The sequence below is a fragment of the Leptopilina heterotoma genome, unplaced genomic scaffold (assembly GCF_015476425.1).
Source record: "Leptopilina heterotoma isolate Lh14 unplaced genomic scaffold, ASM1547642v1 Lhet_206, whole genome shotgun sequence".
In the NCBI taxonomy this organism is placed as follows: domain Eukaryota; kingdom Metazoa; phylum Arthropoda; class Insecta; order Hymenoptera; family Figitidae; genus Leptopilina; species Leptopilina heterotoma.
Window position 1 is genome coordinate 1,401,882 of NW_025110922.1, and position 15,614 is coordinate 1,417,495.

A 15,614-nucleotide genomic window follows, 5' to 3' on the forward strand; every position below is an offset into this window, starting at 1 on the left:
TCAAATAATTTTAACTTGAATCAAATAAAATGTGTTTGAACGATTAAACCAATAAATTCATTATTAGAAGCGAATACTATTCAATTGATTGAAATAAAAATTATTTTATTCAAAAATAATTTTTCAAGAAAATATTTATTTGATAAAGTCGAGGATAAAGTCATCGGTTATTTGAATCAAATTAATTTTTTTTCAGTGTAAAGTTTACAGTAAAATATTCGTTGTAAAAATATTTTTTAGAAATTGATATTAAAATATTTTGTTAAATTATTTAAATACTTCGTTTTCCTTAAAGTTTCGAATATTCAAATGAGTGAATTCTCTTTCTGAATTCTAAGATTTTTTAAAAATTACTATTTTGAGAAAAAAAATATTGAAAAGAAAGAAGAAAAATATTTATTTAGTTAAAAAGAAATTTTTTATTTATTAAAATACAACATTTTGTAATAAAAATTAGAAAGAAAAAAAGTATTAAAAAAAAATTCTATTCATTTCAACGTTCGAAACTTTATGGACATAATATTTATGGAAAATATTTTTTCGAAATGTTTCAGTATAAATATTTCTTAAAAATACTTTTCTTAAATTTTTTTTCTAATTTTTTCAAGAGACTATAATTATTTTTCATTTTTCTTATTAAATTCCTCATTTACGTGCGAGAAAATGAAAATCGAAAAAACGAATGTATCACACACCACAATTCACGAATTTAAATTTCTTTCATTCACAAATAATTTCCAATATGAGAGAAAATATTAAGCCAAAACTGTACATATTTATTAACAACTAATTTATAAGTATTATATAATAAGCCGAGTGCACTTCTATAAACAAACGTTTAAGGATACTTGAATTTTTTTTACCCATATTAAATAATTGAATATTATATAAATAATTCCATCGAGAATTATTCATTTCTTCAGAAAAAAACAAGTATAATTAAACGATAAATGATTCATTGGTTTTTTTTTTTGCCTCACCAATATATTTATTTTATTGTATGAATGCTTAGCAGTTATTTTTATTGTAATAACTGACGGAAGATTGGTTGTATTAAAAATAATTATTGTGAAAACAATCTTGTGACAATTAAATGCATTAAACTTTATACTGTAAATAATAATTTCTTTTTCTTAACAATCGAATCAAAGTGCAAATCTTGTAGAACAAATTAATTTTCCTGAGCAATAAGTTTGTATTTAAATTTTTATTTCAATGGAATTTTTAAAAACGTTTAGTTTAAATAAAAAGAAATTTAATATAATTTTAAATTTTTAAAATAAATAGTTACGAAGAATTTTATTAAAATTTGTGAAAATAATTAAATTCTTTAAAAAAAGTTTAATTAAAAATGTATTGGAAATAATTATTAAATTCTAATGAACAAATTATATCAAATTTTTTTTTAAATAATTGAATTCTTAAGAAAAATTTCATAAAAGTCTTTTTAAATAATTGTTTTTATTAAAGTTTTTTAAGATTAAATAAATCAGAATTAAATAAATAATTGAATTCTTGAGGAAAAAATTGTAATAAAAATTTTAAGAATAATTGTATTTTTCAAGGAATTTATTTAAAATTTTACAAAAATTAATTGAAATCCTATATGAAGAATTTTATTATCTATGGAAATCATTTAATTCTTGCAACGAATTTATTAAAATTTTTTAAAATAATTGAATTCTTGCGAAGGATTCTTAAATTTTTTTTAAATAAATGAATTTGTGCGAAGAATTTTATAAAAATCTTTTTGAATTAATTTTTTTCGAAAAATTTTATGAAAATTGTGTTTTAGATAATTGAATTTTTTTTGATAATTTTATTATTTTATTAAAATAATTGATTGTTGCAAAGAATTTTATAAAAATTGTAATTAAATTATTGAATTCTTTTGGGAAATTTTTTATAAAAATAGTAGATATTGAAAATAATTGGAATAATTGAATTTTGAAAATTTTTTGAAAATAATTAAATCGTTTGAAAGAATTTTATTAAAAATTTGTTGAATTTAATCTAAGAATTTTATTTATATACTGATTAAAAGTATTTTCTTTTTAATAACGAAATAAGGGCACAAATTTTAATACAAATTTTCAACAATAATAAATTTTCATTTTAAAATGAAGAAATTTCACAAGTAACTTAATTCTTCTTCAACTTAGCAGTGATCCGAACTTATCAAAATTTTCTTGATTTTAAAATTATTTTTCGAAAAATAAAGAGACGAAAATATAATAAAAAAATAAAAAAATGAATGTTGAATTCTGTATACACATGAGGGAAAAAATTTTAAATTTGAAGAAAATGTGTATCTACTTCGAGTGGACAATGAAGACTGAACAATTTCCATTGAAAAAGAACGAGTTGAAATAATTTAATATGCAAATTAAGAGTCGTTTTTTTAACTCCTACATACATCGTAAGTTGTCTGATGAGGCGAGTGAATTTTTCATAGAGTAATGTGAAAAGTTTTCTAAGCCTGCGCAATTTCTTTTATTCCATCGGACCTGTGTTTCATTAAACTTATACTTTCTGCAATCGCAACTTTATAACAACATTAAAATGACCAAAAAACCTGGTAATTTTTATAAAATAATTTTATTTTTAAATGATTAATTATTTTTCAATTATTTTTCTCATAGTGTTTTTGTAGTATAAAATGATTTTAACAAATTTTTATTCAAAATCTTGGAAAAATAATTTTGTTTATTTAGAAACAACATTAGAAATCACTAGAAAAATTTCGGTAGCAACATGAATAATATTTTTTAAAAATTACTAAAACTATATAACAAAAAAAAATTTTTTTTAATATTTTTTACTTCGTCCAAATCAAGTTTCAATGGAAAAATCGCATCGACTTTGACAGCCCCTTAAAAGTTCAACTCATTTATAAAATTATTATTAAAATAAGATCTATGCTAAATTAAAATTCATTTAAATTGTATTGCTCTGAAATAAAAATTTGGTTAAATAGAAATTCTAAAAAAAAAAAAAAAAACAAAAAAACAAAAAAGTAAATGGTTATGATTTTTGAATAATTTTCTATTTAATTCTTCTAAAATTTTTCCAGTTGAAGCTTTTTTACTTAAATGGAATCGAGTGAATTTAGGAATAGTCGGTGCATGGCCAGAGCCAAACGAAAAACATGAACGTTTATCATTATTTTTATCAATATTAACGGAATTAAATATGATTGTAGTTAACATAATACCGCAAACAATATTTCTCTTTCAAGTCTACACAAATTTTGAATTAGTAAATGAAAGTCTGACGTTAGCCAATATTCCAATATTAATGGAATTATTGAAATTAATTGTTATTCGCAATAGAAGAAAAGGTAAACATTCACCAAATTATATTAAAAAATTATTTAATATGTACCGTAAAACGGAGTTATTTTGCTTCTTACCACGAATATTTTTCTAAATTAATTTAATTTTAATAGAGTTGCGTTCACAATTTTCATAAATAAATAAACTTCAAAAGGTTTCAATTTTAAATTTTATAAAATTTTAATTTTTAATGAATTTAATTATAAATTTTAAACAAATTTTAAAAAATTTTATTAATTCAAAACAATTAGTTAATTTTTTAATATATAAATAATTATTAAAAATAATGCAGAATTTTACTTAAAAACACTTGAAAAGAATTGAATTTTGCAGAAGTTATAACTGATTGCAGAAATTCACTTATTTTCAAAAGTAATAAAATTCTTCGCAGAAATTAAAAATTTCAATTATCTTTATAAATAATAAAATTATTTTCCAAAATTCAATTATTATCAAAAATTTTAATAAAATTCTTGGCCAAATTTCAATTATTTTCAAAAAAAAGTTCTCAATTGAATGATTTTTTTTTCAATATCTATTATTTTAATAAAATTTTTCAAAAGAATTCAATTATTGCAAAAAAAAGTTCGATAAAATTTTACGTGAACATTTATTTCATAAATAATAAAAATTTCACAAGAATTCAATTATTTTTATAAATAATAAAACTCATGACAGAATTTCAATTATTTTTAATACAATTCTAATCGAATTTCTCGAAAAATGTAATTATTTTTAAAAAATTTATTAAAATTCGCCTAAAGAATACAAATGTTTAAAAATTTGTTCAGAAAATTATGAATTTAAGCATTCAATTTTAAAAAACTTTCAAATTATTCAATACATTATGTTTTTTTGTACTTAAATAATTGAATTCTCGTAATACTTTCAAAGAAAAACTGATTTAAAAATGAATTTCAGTTAAAATTTTAAATAATAATTGAATATTAGAAACAATCTTGAGTGGATTTTTAGAAATAATTGAATTTTGAAAAGGTTTGAAATTAAAATCTTTTAAAATTTGAATTTTTCATATTTTTAACTAACAATTCTGTAGAATTAATTATTTTGAAAAAGTTTATTTGATTTTTTTTAGAAATGATATGAAGTTTTTATTTTCTAATATTATATTAAATTTAAGAATTTCCAAGTAATCGAAATTTTGTAAAATTGAATTGTAAACAAAATGGATTTGAAAGTTGTCAATGAACTTTTTCAAAAATTATTAAAAATAATTGACAATGAATAATTGATTTCTCTTGAAGAATTTTAATAAAATTTTTGAAAACAATTACATTTTTCGAAGAATTTACTTAAAATTGTATTAAAAATAATTAAAATCCTGTGATAATTTTATTACTTAGGAAAATAATTGAATTATTGCAAACGAATTTTTATTACATTTCTTTTTAAATAATAGAAATCCTGTGAGAAATTTTATTATTTATGAAAATAATTGAAATCTTGCAACGAATTTTCATTATACATTTCTTTTAAATAGGAATCAAAAACGTGTGAAAAATTTTATTGTTTACGAAAATAATTGAATTCTTGCACTTAATTTATTGAATTCATGTAAAAAATTGTATTGCTTGTAAAAATAATTGAATTCTAGCGAAGAATTTTATAAAAAATTTTTGTAAATAATTTGATTTTTTCTAAAAAATTTTATGGATGTTTCAATTATTATAAAACAGAGATATGTCTTCGATATCTTCATGTTTTAGTATGTAAAGAAAAAATTTTTTCAAAACAAAAAATTTCTATTCACTTAAATTTAAAAACTAATTTTCAAAACTTTTTATTTAGATTTAAAGAAATTGGTTGCTTCAATTTACGATGATTGGAATCGTTCAAAAAGTAAAATGGAAATAGAATTAATGAGAAGTGATGCTGAAATTGCAAAAACAATTTCTATTACTTCCTTCATTATCACAGCATCAGCAATTGGATCGCATATTTTTGAACGTACTTTTGTAAATAGTAGACGTGCTGAAAGGGATAGAGAATTATTTTATATCGCTTATTATCCATATGACTTTTTAAAAAGTCCTGCCTATGAAATAACTTGCTTTCTTCAATGCTCTGGAGCCAGTTATTCGTCAGTTATTTTTGTTGGAATTCTCAGTTTTTGTTCTCTACTCATTTTACATGTTCATAGTCAGTTTTCCATTTTGGAACATAATATTGAATCGCTCGTTAATTCAAAGAATTTTTCAAATTCCAAAGAATTTTTAACAAAATTGAAAGTTATTGTCACAAAACATGAAGATCTCAATAGGTAAATAGTAATTCAAATTTATTTTCCGAGAAACTACTCTAATTTCTTCACAGTTTTTCTGAGGATATCAAATTGTTGAAAAAAGAATTTTAATTATCAAATTATTAATTATTAATATTATTATTATTAATTATTATTAAATTATTAATTATTAAGTTATCAAATTGTTGCGATGCAACACTTTTGATACGTTTTTTGTCTCAATTTGATATTCCTAGAAAAACTGTGATCAAGTTATTTAATTTTTCGTCAATAAAATTTATTAATTGAACTGTGATTTTAATTATTAAGAAAATAACTTTAATTTTTCTCTTCAACTGAAATACTTTTTGAAATGTTTTCCACTATTTCAAAAAAAGGCGACTTTTTCGATAAAAATTACAACTGATTTTATTTTTTATATTACAAAAAATTAAATTTTTGAAATATTATATTAAAATTAAAAACTTATTAAATAACTGAAATTTTTAAAGATTTTATTAATTGGTTTTTTTCTAAGTATTTCAAGAAAATTTTCAAAAATCAAATTTTGAAGAATTTTATAATGGCAAATTTTAAAAATAATTCAAGTCACAAAAGTTTTAATAAAAAAATCTTGAAATGGAAAATTTTGAAAATAACTCAATTTTAGAGAAAACAATTTTAGAGAAAAATTTTTGAAAATAATTGAAGTTTCGCAAAAGTTTCAAAAAAAATTTGACTTTTTAAAAAATTTTGTAAAAATTCGTTTAACAAATTGTTGAAAATTTTCTTCTAAGAATTTTATGATTAAAATTTTTGAAAAATCATAAATTTTCATATTTATAATAAAAATTTTTTGAAAACTTGACTATCTATTTTTTAAAAATATTTTGCAAAAATTAGTTTTAAAAAATGTTGAAAATTCTCTCTTTTAAGAATTTTATCATTAACATTTTTGGAAAAATCATAAAATTTCGTATTTTGTTATAAAAGCTTCATAAAAACTTGACTTTTTAAAATATTTTGCATAAATTCGTTTAATAAATTGTTGAAAATTTTCTTTTAAGAATTTTAGCATTAAAATTTTTGAAAAATCATAAATTTTCATATTTATAATAAAAATTTTTTAAAAACTTGATTTTTTTTAAATTTATGATAAAAATTGTTTTAAAATTTTCAATTTATTTTTGAAAAATTTGTCTAAATTTCATTTCTTTAAAAATTTTTCAATTTTATATAATTTTCGGACGACAATATTTTTACTTTATTATAAACTATTTTTCTTTTACAATTAAAAACTTGATTTTTTTTACCAAAATAAATGTTCAATTATAATATTTTTCAATAGTATTAATTTTTTGCATTTTTAGTATTAATTACTACTGTAATAATTATTATTTTTGAAATTGCAAATCCTGTTGTCAAGCAATATAGAGAACAAAATATTTTTTAAAAAATTTTGTTTGTATTTATTTTTTTCAATAAATAAAAATTCTTTTTGATTCGAAAATGAAATATATGTTTAAATTTGAAGATTTGCGTCAACAATTGAGGACACATTTAATCATGTATTTCTTGTGGAAATGATACTATATTCTTTGCAATTATCAATGCAATGTTATAATCTCATGGTTAGTAATAAATAAAATAAATTTTTTCCAGTAGAGTATTTAATAATAATTCTTTTTTTAATATTTAGTAATAGGCCTTTTTATTTCAAATTAATAATTTTTTCTTATTGTAGCTTATGCACAGAACAAATACAATTACTTTTTTGGATTTTTTCTTCTGTCTGGCTTACATTTTTACTATTTTAGCAAATCTGTTTGTTGTATGCTATCTTGGGGAAAAGTTAAAAATTGCAGTAAGTTTAAACAATTGTTTATTACTTTGATTATTTTTTTATTTATTGAATAAAAATTAGTTTTTAAATAGTTTTTTTGAAAAAAAATTGTTTTTGAATAGATACAAATTTATTGAATTTATTCATGTAAAATTGTCCTTAAATTAATTCAAATCATTACCTAATTATTAATTAATTAAAATTTAATCATTTTTATTGTAGAGATAAGAAAAATTTTAACTACAAATAAGTAAATAAAAAATAATTATTTCTAATTTTGAATTTTGAATTTCAGATTTTATTTATTTAATTTTATTTACTAAAAAATTAATTTTCATACTATTATTTTTATAATAGAAAAAAAATTATTTTTTTTTAATAAAAAAATTGCATATAACATTTTTTTTCATAATTTCAGGTTTTTAAGTTACAATACAGTGTTTACAAAAGTAAATGGTACAATTTACAGACACTGGATGCTAAAAATTTAATAATGCTATTTTTAAAGACCGAATCACCATTGGAAATAACTGCTGGAAAATTCTGTGTATTTTCTTATGAGACTTTTGCTATGGTTTGTATTGAATTAATGAATTATTAATAAAATAAAAATGAAGAAAAAAATTATTTATAAAATAAATAAATTATTTTAATATAAGAATTTAATAATAATTTTACTTAATAATTTAATAAGTTATAAAATATTATTTATATAAATAAAATTTAAAAGTTTTCCTTGTGGGAAACAAATTACAAAAGAATATTAAAAAAACATTTATATTAATTCTTTCTAAATAATTTTAAAATATCTCCTTTCAGATAATTAAGAAATCAGTTGCTATTTTGTCGGTATTTTTAACGATGCAACAAAAAGTGTAACAGTATTGTGACAATAAGAAATTTATATTTTTACAAGGACTTGATTAATTTGTTTTTTGTACACTGACAGTTATATAGATAATTTATTACAAAATAAAAAGACGCATCGTGAGAAGAAAGGGTTTCATCGCAATGATTGGAAGGAAAAAAAATTTTTTTACTCAGAAAATAATATTTTACGTTTACATTATTTTTCTTTCTTAACTTGTTGATTAAGAAACATTGTAAAAATTTTTTTAATAGGAAATTATTTTTTCTTTTAAATCGTCATTATAAACGTTTTCTTCGTGACGCGTTAAAAATATGTATAAATTATAAAATAATATTCACTATATTCATTACACAGCACATAATATAATAAATTGTTTATATAAATAATATTAATAAAACTATTACTAACAATAAACTATTATACATTTAAAATATATACACAGATAAATTTTTTTTCAATCCAAAATAATAAAAATAAAATAAAAAAATTCCAAAAATAAGTTGACAAATATGTTTGAATTATTTTTATTTTACATATTTTATAATTTTCAATTAAAAGTAATTTTTATTGAATAAAAATTATTGTTTAATTCAAAAATAATTTTTGATTGACTGTATAATAAACATAATTATATTTGATTCTATATTGTTTTCTCAGTGTAATATTATATTGTATACATAATAGTTTATTGTTTATTTGTACACGATTATAAGCAATTTTATAATATTTATACAAGAGGAAGAAAGCAATCTAACGAGAATTATAAAATTATTAACGGATTTTTAAATAACTAATTATTAATAAAGAAAATAAGATAAAATATTTAATCATACATTGAATAATAAAAAATTGTTGCAAAATAAAAAAAGTGAATGTGCAATTTCTTGACCATTTTATTTGATATATTATCCACTTTTAATTAACCTGTGTTTAATTGCAAAAAACTTAATTTTTTTTAAGTCTAAAGCCTTTAATGCTGATAACTGCAATTTTTTTTTCTATTAGAACACTCGAAGCACATGAACACACGAAGAAGAAATTAATCGAATATCGTCTTTTTTGCAAACAAAAAAAGTTGTAAACTTTTTTTTTCATTACTGATATTCAATTTCTTATGTATTATTTTAATATGATAGTATTTTCTGAGTGAACTTTAAATTTAAAAAAAAATATTCGTCTGTAAATTTTATGGAAATAATTATAATTATAAACTTTTTGAATTTTTTTTTTTTAAGTAGAAGGTTAAATAAATTTTAAGTAAAATGACTGTAAATTTAATTAATAGTTAAAATTTCCACTAATTCTTGGTCAATTCACTAACTAAAATTTCGAAAACTTTTCACAAAAGCAACAAATTTTTAACTTTTTATTATTTAAAATTGGCTATAAATTTATTAATTTAAATAACAGTTCAAAATTTCCACTAATTCTTGGTCAATTAACAAACTAAAATTTCGAAAACTTTTCACAAAAGCAACAAATTTTTAACTCTTTGTTATAAAAATTGAAGGGATTTTAAGTTAGGTACTAAATGAAATAAGAAAATTGTACTGAAAATTAAAAATTTTACTGAAAAATTGAAGAAATTTTAAATTATAGGTACTAAATGAAATTGGAAAATTTTACTGAAAATTAGTAAAAAATTGCTCTTTCTCTCTCTAAATTTCAAATTAGTGAGGATTGAGCTACTAATTTGCAATAGTAAGAATTTTCACTAGTTTAGTTATTTTTCATCTTTTCAAGTTTTAAGTGTGTATTTTAAGTTATGTATTTTAAATAAGATTTTTAAAGATTCCTAAAAATTTTTTTCAAATTTTAAAAATTTAGTCACATCTTACTTAAACTTTAATAAAAAAAAATTACTTACTACTGAACAAAATAGTAATATTCAACTAAAAATTAGTGAATAATCTTATAATAATGTTAATTAGCGGATTAATTTTCACTAATTTACAATTTAGATTTAAAGAACTTATTAATTAGATTTAGAGAAAATAATTAAATTAATGAATGAAAAAAGAAAAAAATTTGTGAGCTAAAGACTTATAATAATTTGACAAATTTTATAAATTAAGAAGAGCAGTGAAACTTTTTAAGAACTAGCCTCACAGTTTTTCGCAATTGGTAAATTGGTGAATTATTAAATGATCAGAAAAAGAGGGTGCAGTGTGCCTAATTCAAAAGAGCATGCGTCGATCAAACTAAAAAAAACTTCCCCCATGAAAGGGTTTAATCGGTTATAGTATAGTTAACGAAACCTTTGGATTACAATAACTTCAATGGACGGTGAAAAAGGTATTAATATTAAACAAATTAAAAAAAATATTAATGAAAGAAATAAATACATTTTTTTAATACCTTCTAATTTAAATCAAAATTTAGATTTATTTAAAACAATTTTTTTTAATAGAAATAAATTTTGATTTTGAACTAAATAATCAATTATTTAAGGCAATTAAAGAAATGTTAGTATCTGCATTAAAACAATGACTAAAATAATGACTATAAAATTATATATAAAACAATAAAAATAAAATAACAATTAAATAAATAAAATAAAAATAAATAATTAAATACTTGGCACAAATAAATTTTTACTTCCTTAAAAGAAAACATTATTTTCGTGTAAATAAATATTCATTTGAATTCAGAAACATGAATTATAAAACAATTTTCATAATTTATTTAAACCACTATTTATAAGTTCTAAATATTCCATTTATTTTTCTTAAAAAGAATTTAGAGAGAATAAGGTAAAATAGTTGAAATTAAAAATAACAATTTAAAATAAATAATGTAAAAAATTCTAAATTAAAAATAACAAATAAACAAAATTTTTTTAGTAGTAATTTTTCTTTTGCTTTATTTATTTTTCTATTCTTTTTTTCTTTTGCTTTTTCTCTTTACTTATTTGTTTCTTTATCAAAATAAAAGATTTGTTGATTCGTTGATTAATGAAAATAAATTTGAATAGCTGCAAATCATTGCACGAGAATTTGCAAGATTAGTTTGAAAATTATTGGAATATGGTCCGACGAATCGGAAGGATTATGAACAATTATCCGTGTTGTTACTATTTTTATATGTATTTTTTTCTTCATAATTTTATCGCAAACAATGAAATTAATTATGTTCTGGGGAGACATTGACGTAATGTCCGAAATTCTTTGCAAAGTTGAGCTTCCATCTATAATTATTCTTCTCATATGATTTATGTCATCCAGAAAAATAAATCAGGTAAGAGAATCAAAAAATTGAAAATAAAAATAAAAATTCAATTTTTTAGTTACTTTTTTAGTTTTTTTATTTACACGGAAAAAAAATCTTTATATAATACAAATTTTACTAAAGTAAAATTTTCAGTTGTTTCAAGTTTCAATTAATAGTTTGGCTATTCGAGAGAAACTTACGACTGCTTCAAATTTTTTTCCGTGTAATTTAAATTTTTTTCTAATTAATACATTTTATAATAAATTTATTTCTAATTTCTAATTTCTAATTTGCAATATGAAGAATTAAGGCCAATTGTGACTTCGATAAATGAAGATTGGAATAATTCCAAGGAAATTATCATTAATTTGTCTAATATTGTCACAGGGAACATTTCAATTTCATACGGCGGGTGAAATTTATTATAATATTATTGCCGATAAATTGAGTAGTTTCAATAATAGTAATGAACGTCGTTTATTTCTTGTCTCTCATTTTCCTTATGAGACAAATTTTACTCCAATGTTTGAGATGACATGGCTCATGCAATGTTTAACAACATTTCTTGCAACAGTCACCTATGCGGGTGTACATGGATTTTTTGGAATTTTAATAATCCACCTGTGTGGACAATTTGCAGTATTAAAATATCGTTTAATTAATGTCATTGAGGAAATTGTCAATAAAAAATGTAAAAAACAATTTCAAGAGGAATTCGCTATTATTGTTCAAAGAAATCAACAACTTAACAGGTCATTTTTTGTACTAATTATAATTATAATTTATAAATTTATTATTTATAAAATGTAATTTATAATTTTACGAAATAAAAAAGTTATAATTTCTTTTATAATGAAAATTATATTTTATTCATTTATTTATTTAATAATAATTTAATAATAGAGTTAATAATACAGTCATTATCAACAGGATTACAAATTTTTACTATTTTCAAATTTAAATACAAATTTTCTTCTATAAAATTCCATTCTATTAAAGTTTCAGCTAAATTTTTCTTTTTTTTAAATAAAAAGAAAAACTAAGGAAGAAACTTTTTCATGTAGTAAATACTAAATTGCCTCCGGATTTTTTGAGAAGTTTTGTCGATTTTTATTATTTAAGAAGTAAATTTTACTACACTGGAAATAGATTTTAGTAGAAATAATGATAAAATTAACGCATAAGTTTTTACTTCGTAAAATTGTAAGAGTAATTTTAATTTCTTTCAGTATTCAATTAATTTTAAATAATTATTCGAAAAATAAAGATTTATCCGATTTTTTAATTGAAATCAACTGTAAATAAATAAATAAATAAATAAACTTTTTTTTATCAAAATTATTATTATAAGTAATAAGTATTATACGGAAGGACTCATTTTAAAAACCGTTTATGTTCAAATAAATAAACAAAAAAATATTTCTAGTTCTAAAATATTAATAAATATACCATTCTGTAAAATTTTAAATAAATTAATAAATAAATCCTTAAAGTCTAAATTTAAAGTAATGTAAACACATTACAATAAAAAATCTAGAAAATAAAATCACTTACTTCTATTTTTACATCAGTCACTTGAAATTATGGAAACTGACCTGCAAAAAAAAAAAATAAAAAATTATTAAGAATTATTATTTTATTTTATAAATCATATTTGAAAACAAACAAAATTTTCAAAGAACAAATAAATAAATCTGTATATTTTTTTTCCTTATTAATTTATTAATATATTGTTGTTAATTTTTTTGTTCGTCGCTAAAATCCAAAAACTTTTATGATCAACAATTAAAACACATAATTTGAATTAATTAAAAATTATTTAAATCAAGGAATCAGTTATTCGAATCAAATGAATTTTTTTTCAGTGAAGAAAATTGAGTTTTCAATCGCAAAAAAAAAAATTAAAAATGTTCCTTTGAGAATTTTTCCATTTAAAATATAGTTGATCAAGCAATTTTAAAAACAACAATAAAAAGTTTCTGAAAAATAAAAAATTACATAAAAACCAATTTTTTCCCAAAAAACAGTTCATAGTTAAAAATTCTACATAAAAATAGATTATAAACGTTGTGAAATTCAATATGCAGTTTCTTCTTCGTTTTTATTGTAAAATAATAATAATAATAATAATAATAATAATAATAATAATAATAATAATAATAATAATAATAATAATAATAATAATAATAATAATAAAATAATTTTGATTTTTAATACACATTTTTCAAAATTCAATAATTTTTTAAAATATTTTAAATATTGTAGATTTGTCATTGCAATCGAGGAAGCATTCAATATGTTACTTTTAGTTGAAATTCTCATTAGCACTATTGAATTTTGTCTCCAGGCATTCCAACTTAATGTTGTAGGTATTGTTTTGAAAAAAAATTATTGTCTTATATTTAGGAACTAGAAAAAAACTTATTTGTTGCTTATTAATATTTTTCAAGTGTTTGTAGATCATCGGCAAAAGTAAGGATGAATTTCCTTTAATTCCAATAGCAATCATGATTTTATTTATTGCCTACATGTTGGCAGTATTCTATGTTTATTGTTCCGTTGGCGAACAATTGAAATATCACGTAAATATTTTCTTTTAAAATTTAATACAAATTTTTATTTTTTTTTTACAAAAAAGGTCATTTAAGACCTGCTTTTCAAAACTCAATTATTATTTAAATTTTTAACTGAAATTCATATTTCAATCAATTATTATTAGAAACTTCTACGAGAATTCAATTATTTAAACAAAAAAAAATTTATTGAAGAATTCAATGTTTTTTAAAATTAAACTCTCATTTAAAGAATTTTATCAACAAATTTTTAAATAGGTAATTAAAATTCTTTTTACGAATTTCAATAATATTTTTAAGAGTAGTTTCATTTTTCGAGAAATTAGATTAGAAATGTATTAAAAATAATTGAATCTCTGTAAAATCATTTCATTGAATTGAGAGAAAAGTTTTTGAAAATAATTGAAATTTTGTCAAGAGTTTTATTAAATGTTTTTAAATAATTGAAATATTGCCAAGAATTTTATTAAAATTTTTAAAAATAATTGAATTTTAGAGAAAAATTTTAATATTTATAAAAATAAATGAAATTTTAACTATAACTTTTTTTCAACTTTGCTATGAGTTTTATTATCTATGAAAATAATAATTGAATCCCTGTAAAAAATTGTATTACATATTTATAAAAATAATTGAATCTCTGTAAACATAAATTGAATATTTTTGAAAATAATAGAATTATCGCGAAGAAATTTGTAAAAAAAATTTAAAACAATTCATTTCTTTTAGACAATTTTATTAAAATAGTACATATTGAAGTGAATTTTTGAAAAAAATATTGAATTTGTTAAAAATAATTTCATTAAAATTTTTGAAAATAATTGAATTTTGAAGAAAAATTTTAATATTTATAAAGATAATTGAAATTTTGACGATAAATTTTTTTAAACTTTTGTCCATAATTGAATTTCTGCGAAGAATTGTATTATTTTTGAAAATAATTGAATTTCTTTCATGAATTTGAATAAAATTTTTAAGAATAATTATACGAATTTTTCGAGAAATTCCATTAAAATTGTATTAAAATTAATTGAAATTTTGCGATGAGTTTTATTATTTATGAAAATAATTGTAAATCTATAAATTTTTTGATTATTTATAAAAATAATTGAATTATTGCGAAGAAGAATTGTAAAGGCTTTTTTAATCTTTTAAAATTAAATTAAGAAAATTGAATTAAAGAAAAATTACATTTCAAGAATAAGTACAATAACTTTAGAAAACAATAATTTTCCAGGATTCCAGTTAAAATTCCCTGACTTTTCCATGGTTTCTTCAAGGTTTATAAAAATTCTCTGACATTTCCAGGTTTCCAGGTTGCGTGGCAACCCTGTTGTAACAATCAATTGTGAGGTAGTTGGAATAAATATTTCGATCATCTTACAGATTATGAAAAGGAGGTACTGCTGTCCGTGATATTGAAAATAAAAATTTGAAGTAAAAAAGAATTTTTTGATAATAAACTTTTTTTCCATAGATACCTAGATTGATTGAGTGGAGAACAAAGGGACGTGAAAAATTTAAGGAAGCACTTTCGTGA

General features: G+C 19.3%; 2 protein-coding genes across 2 annotated transcripts; both read left to right on the forward strand.

Annotated features, from left to right (window-relative positions):
• Positions 1–2,562: 2,562 nt before the first annotated feature.
• On the forward strand, positions 2,563–8,537 carry LOC122501183. Its single transcript, XM_043610478.1, has 7 exons — positions 2,563–2,578; positions 3,074–3,340; positions 5,145–5,436; positions 7,112–7,208; positions 7,322–7,441; positions 7,839–7,994; positions 8,240–8,537. Exons 1-7 carry the CDS (start codon positions 2,563–2,565, stop codon positions 8,297–8,299), a joined length of 1,008 nt encoding a protein of 335 aa, XP_043466413.1. The 3' UTR covers positions 8,300–8,537.
• A 2,967-nt stretch (positions 8,538–11,504) lies between these two features.
• LOC122501184 lies at positions 11,505–15,614 on the forward strand. Its single transcript, XM_043610479.1, has 5 exons — positions 11,505–11,528; positions 11,889–12,253; positions 13,767–13,866; positions 13,961–14,083; positions 15,552–15,614. The coding sequence occupies exons 1-5, from the start codon at positions 11,505–11,507 to the stop codon at positions 15,612–15,614; spliced, it is 675 nt and encodes a 224-aa protein (XP_043466414.1).

Bases quoted from the DNA above. Each gene is read 5' to 3' on its own strand.
- LOC122501183 (XM_043610478.1), top strand. The intron at 7,209-7,321 runs GTTAGTAATAAA...TTCTTATTGTAG, and splicing joins TGCAATGTTATAATCTCATG to CTTATGCACAGAACAAATAC. The intron at 7,442-7,838 runs GTAAGTTTAAAC...TCATAATTTCAG, and splicing joins GGGAAAAGTTAAAAATTGCA to GTTTTTAAGTTACAATACAG.
- LOC122501184 (XM_043610479.1), top strand. From the start codon at position 11,505: ATGTCATCCAGAAAAATAAATCAG. The intron at 11,529-11,888 runs GTAAGAGAATCA...ATATTGTCACAG, and splicing joins CATCCAGAAAAATAAATCAG to GGAACATTTCAATTTCATAC. The intron at 13,867-13,960 runs GTAGGTATTGTT...AAGTGTTTGTAG, and splicing joins AGGCATTCCAACTTAATGTT to ATCATCGGCAAAAGTAAGGA.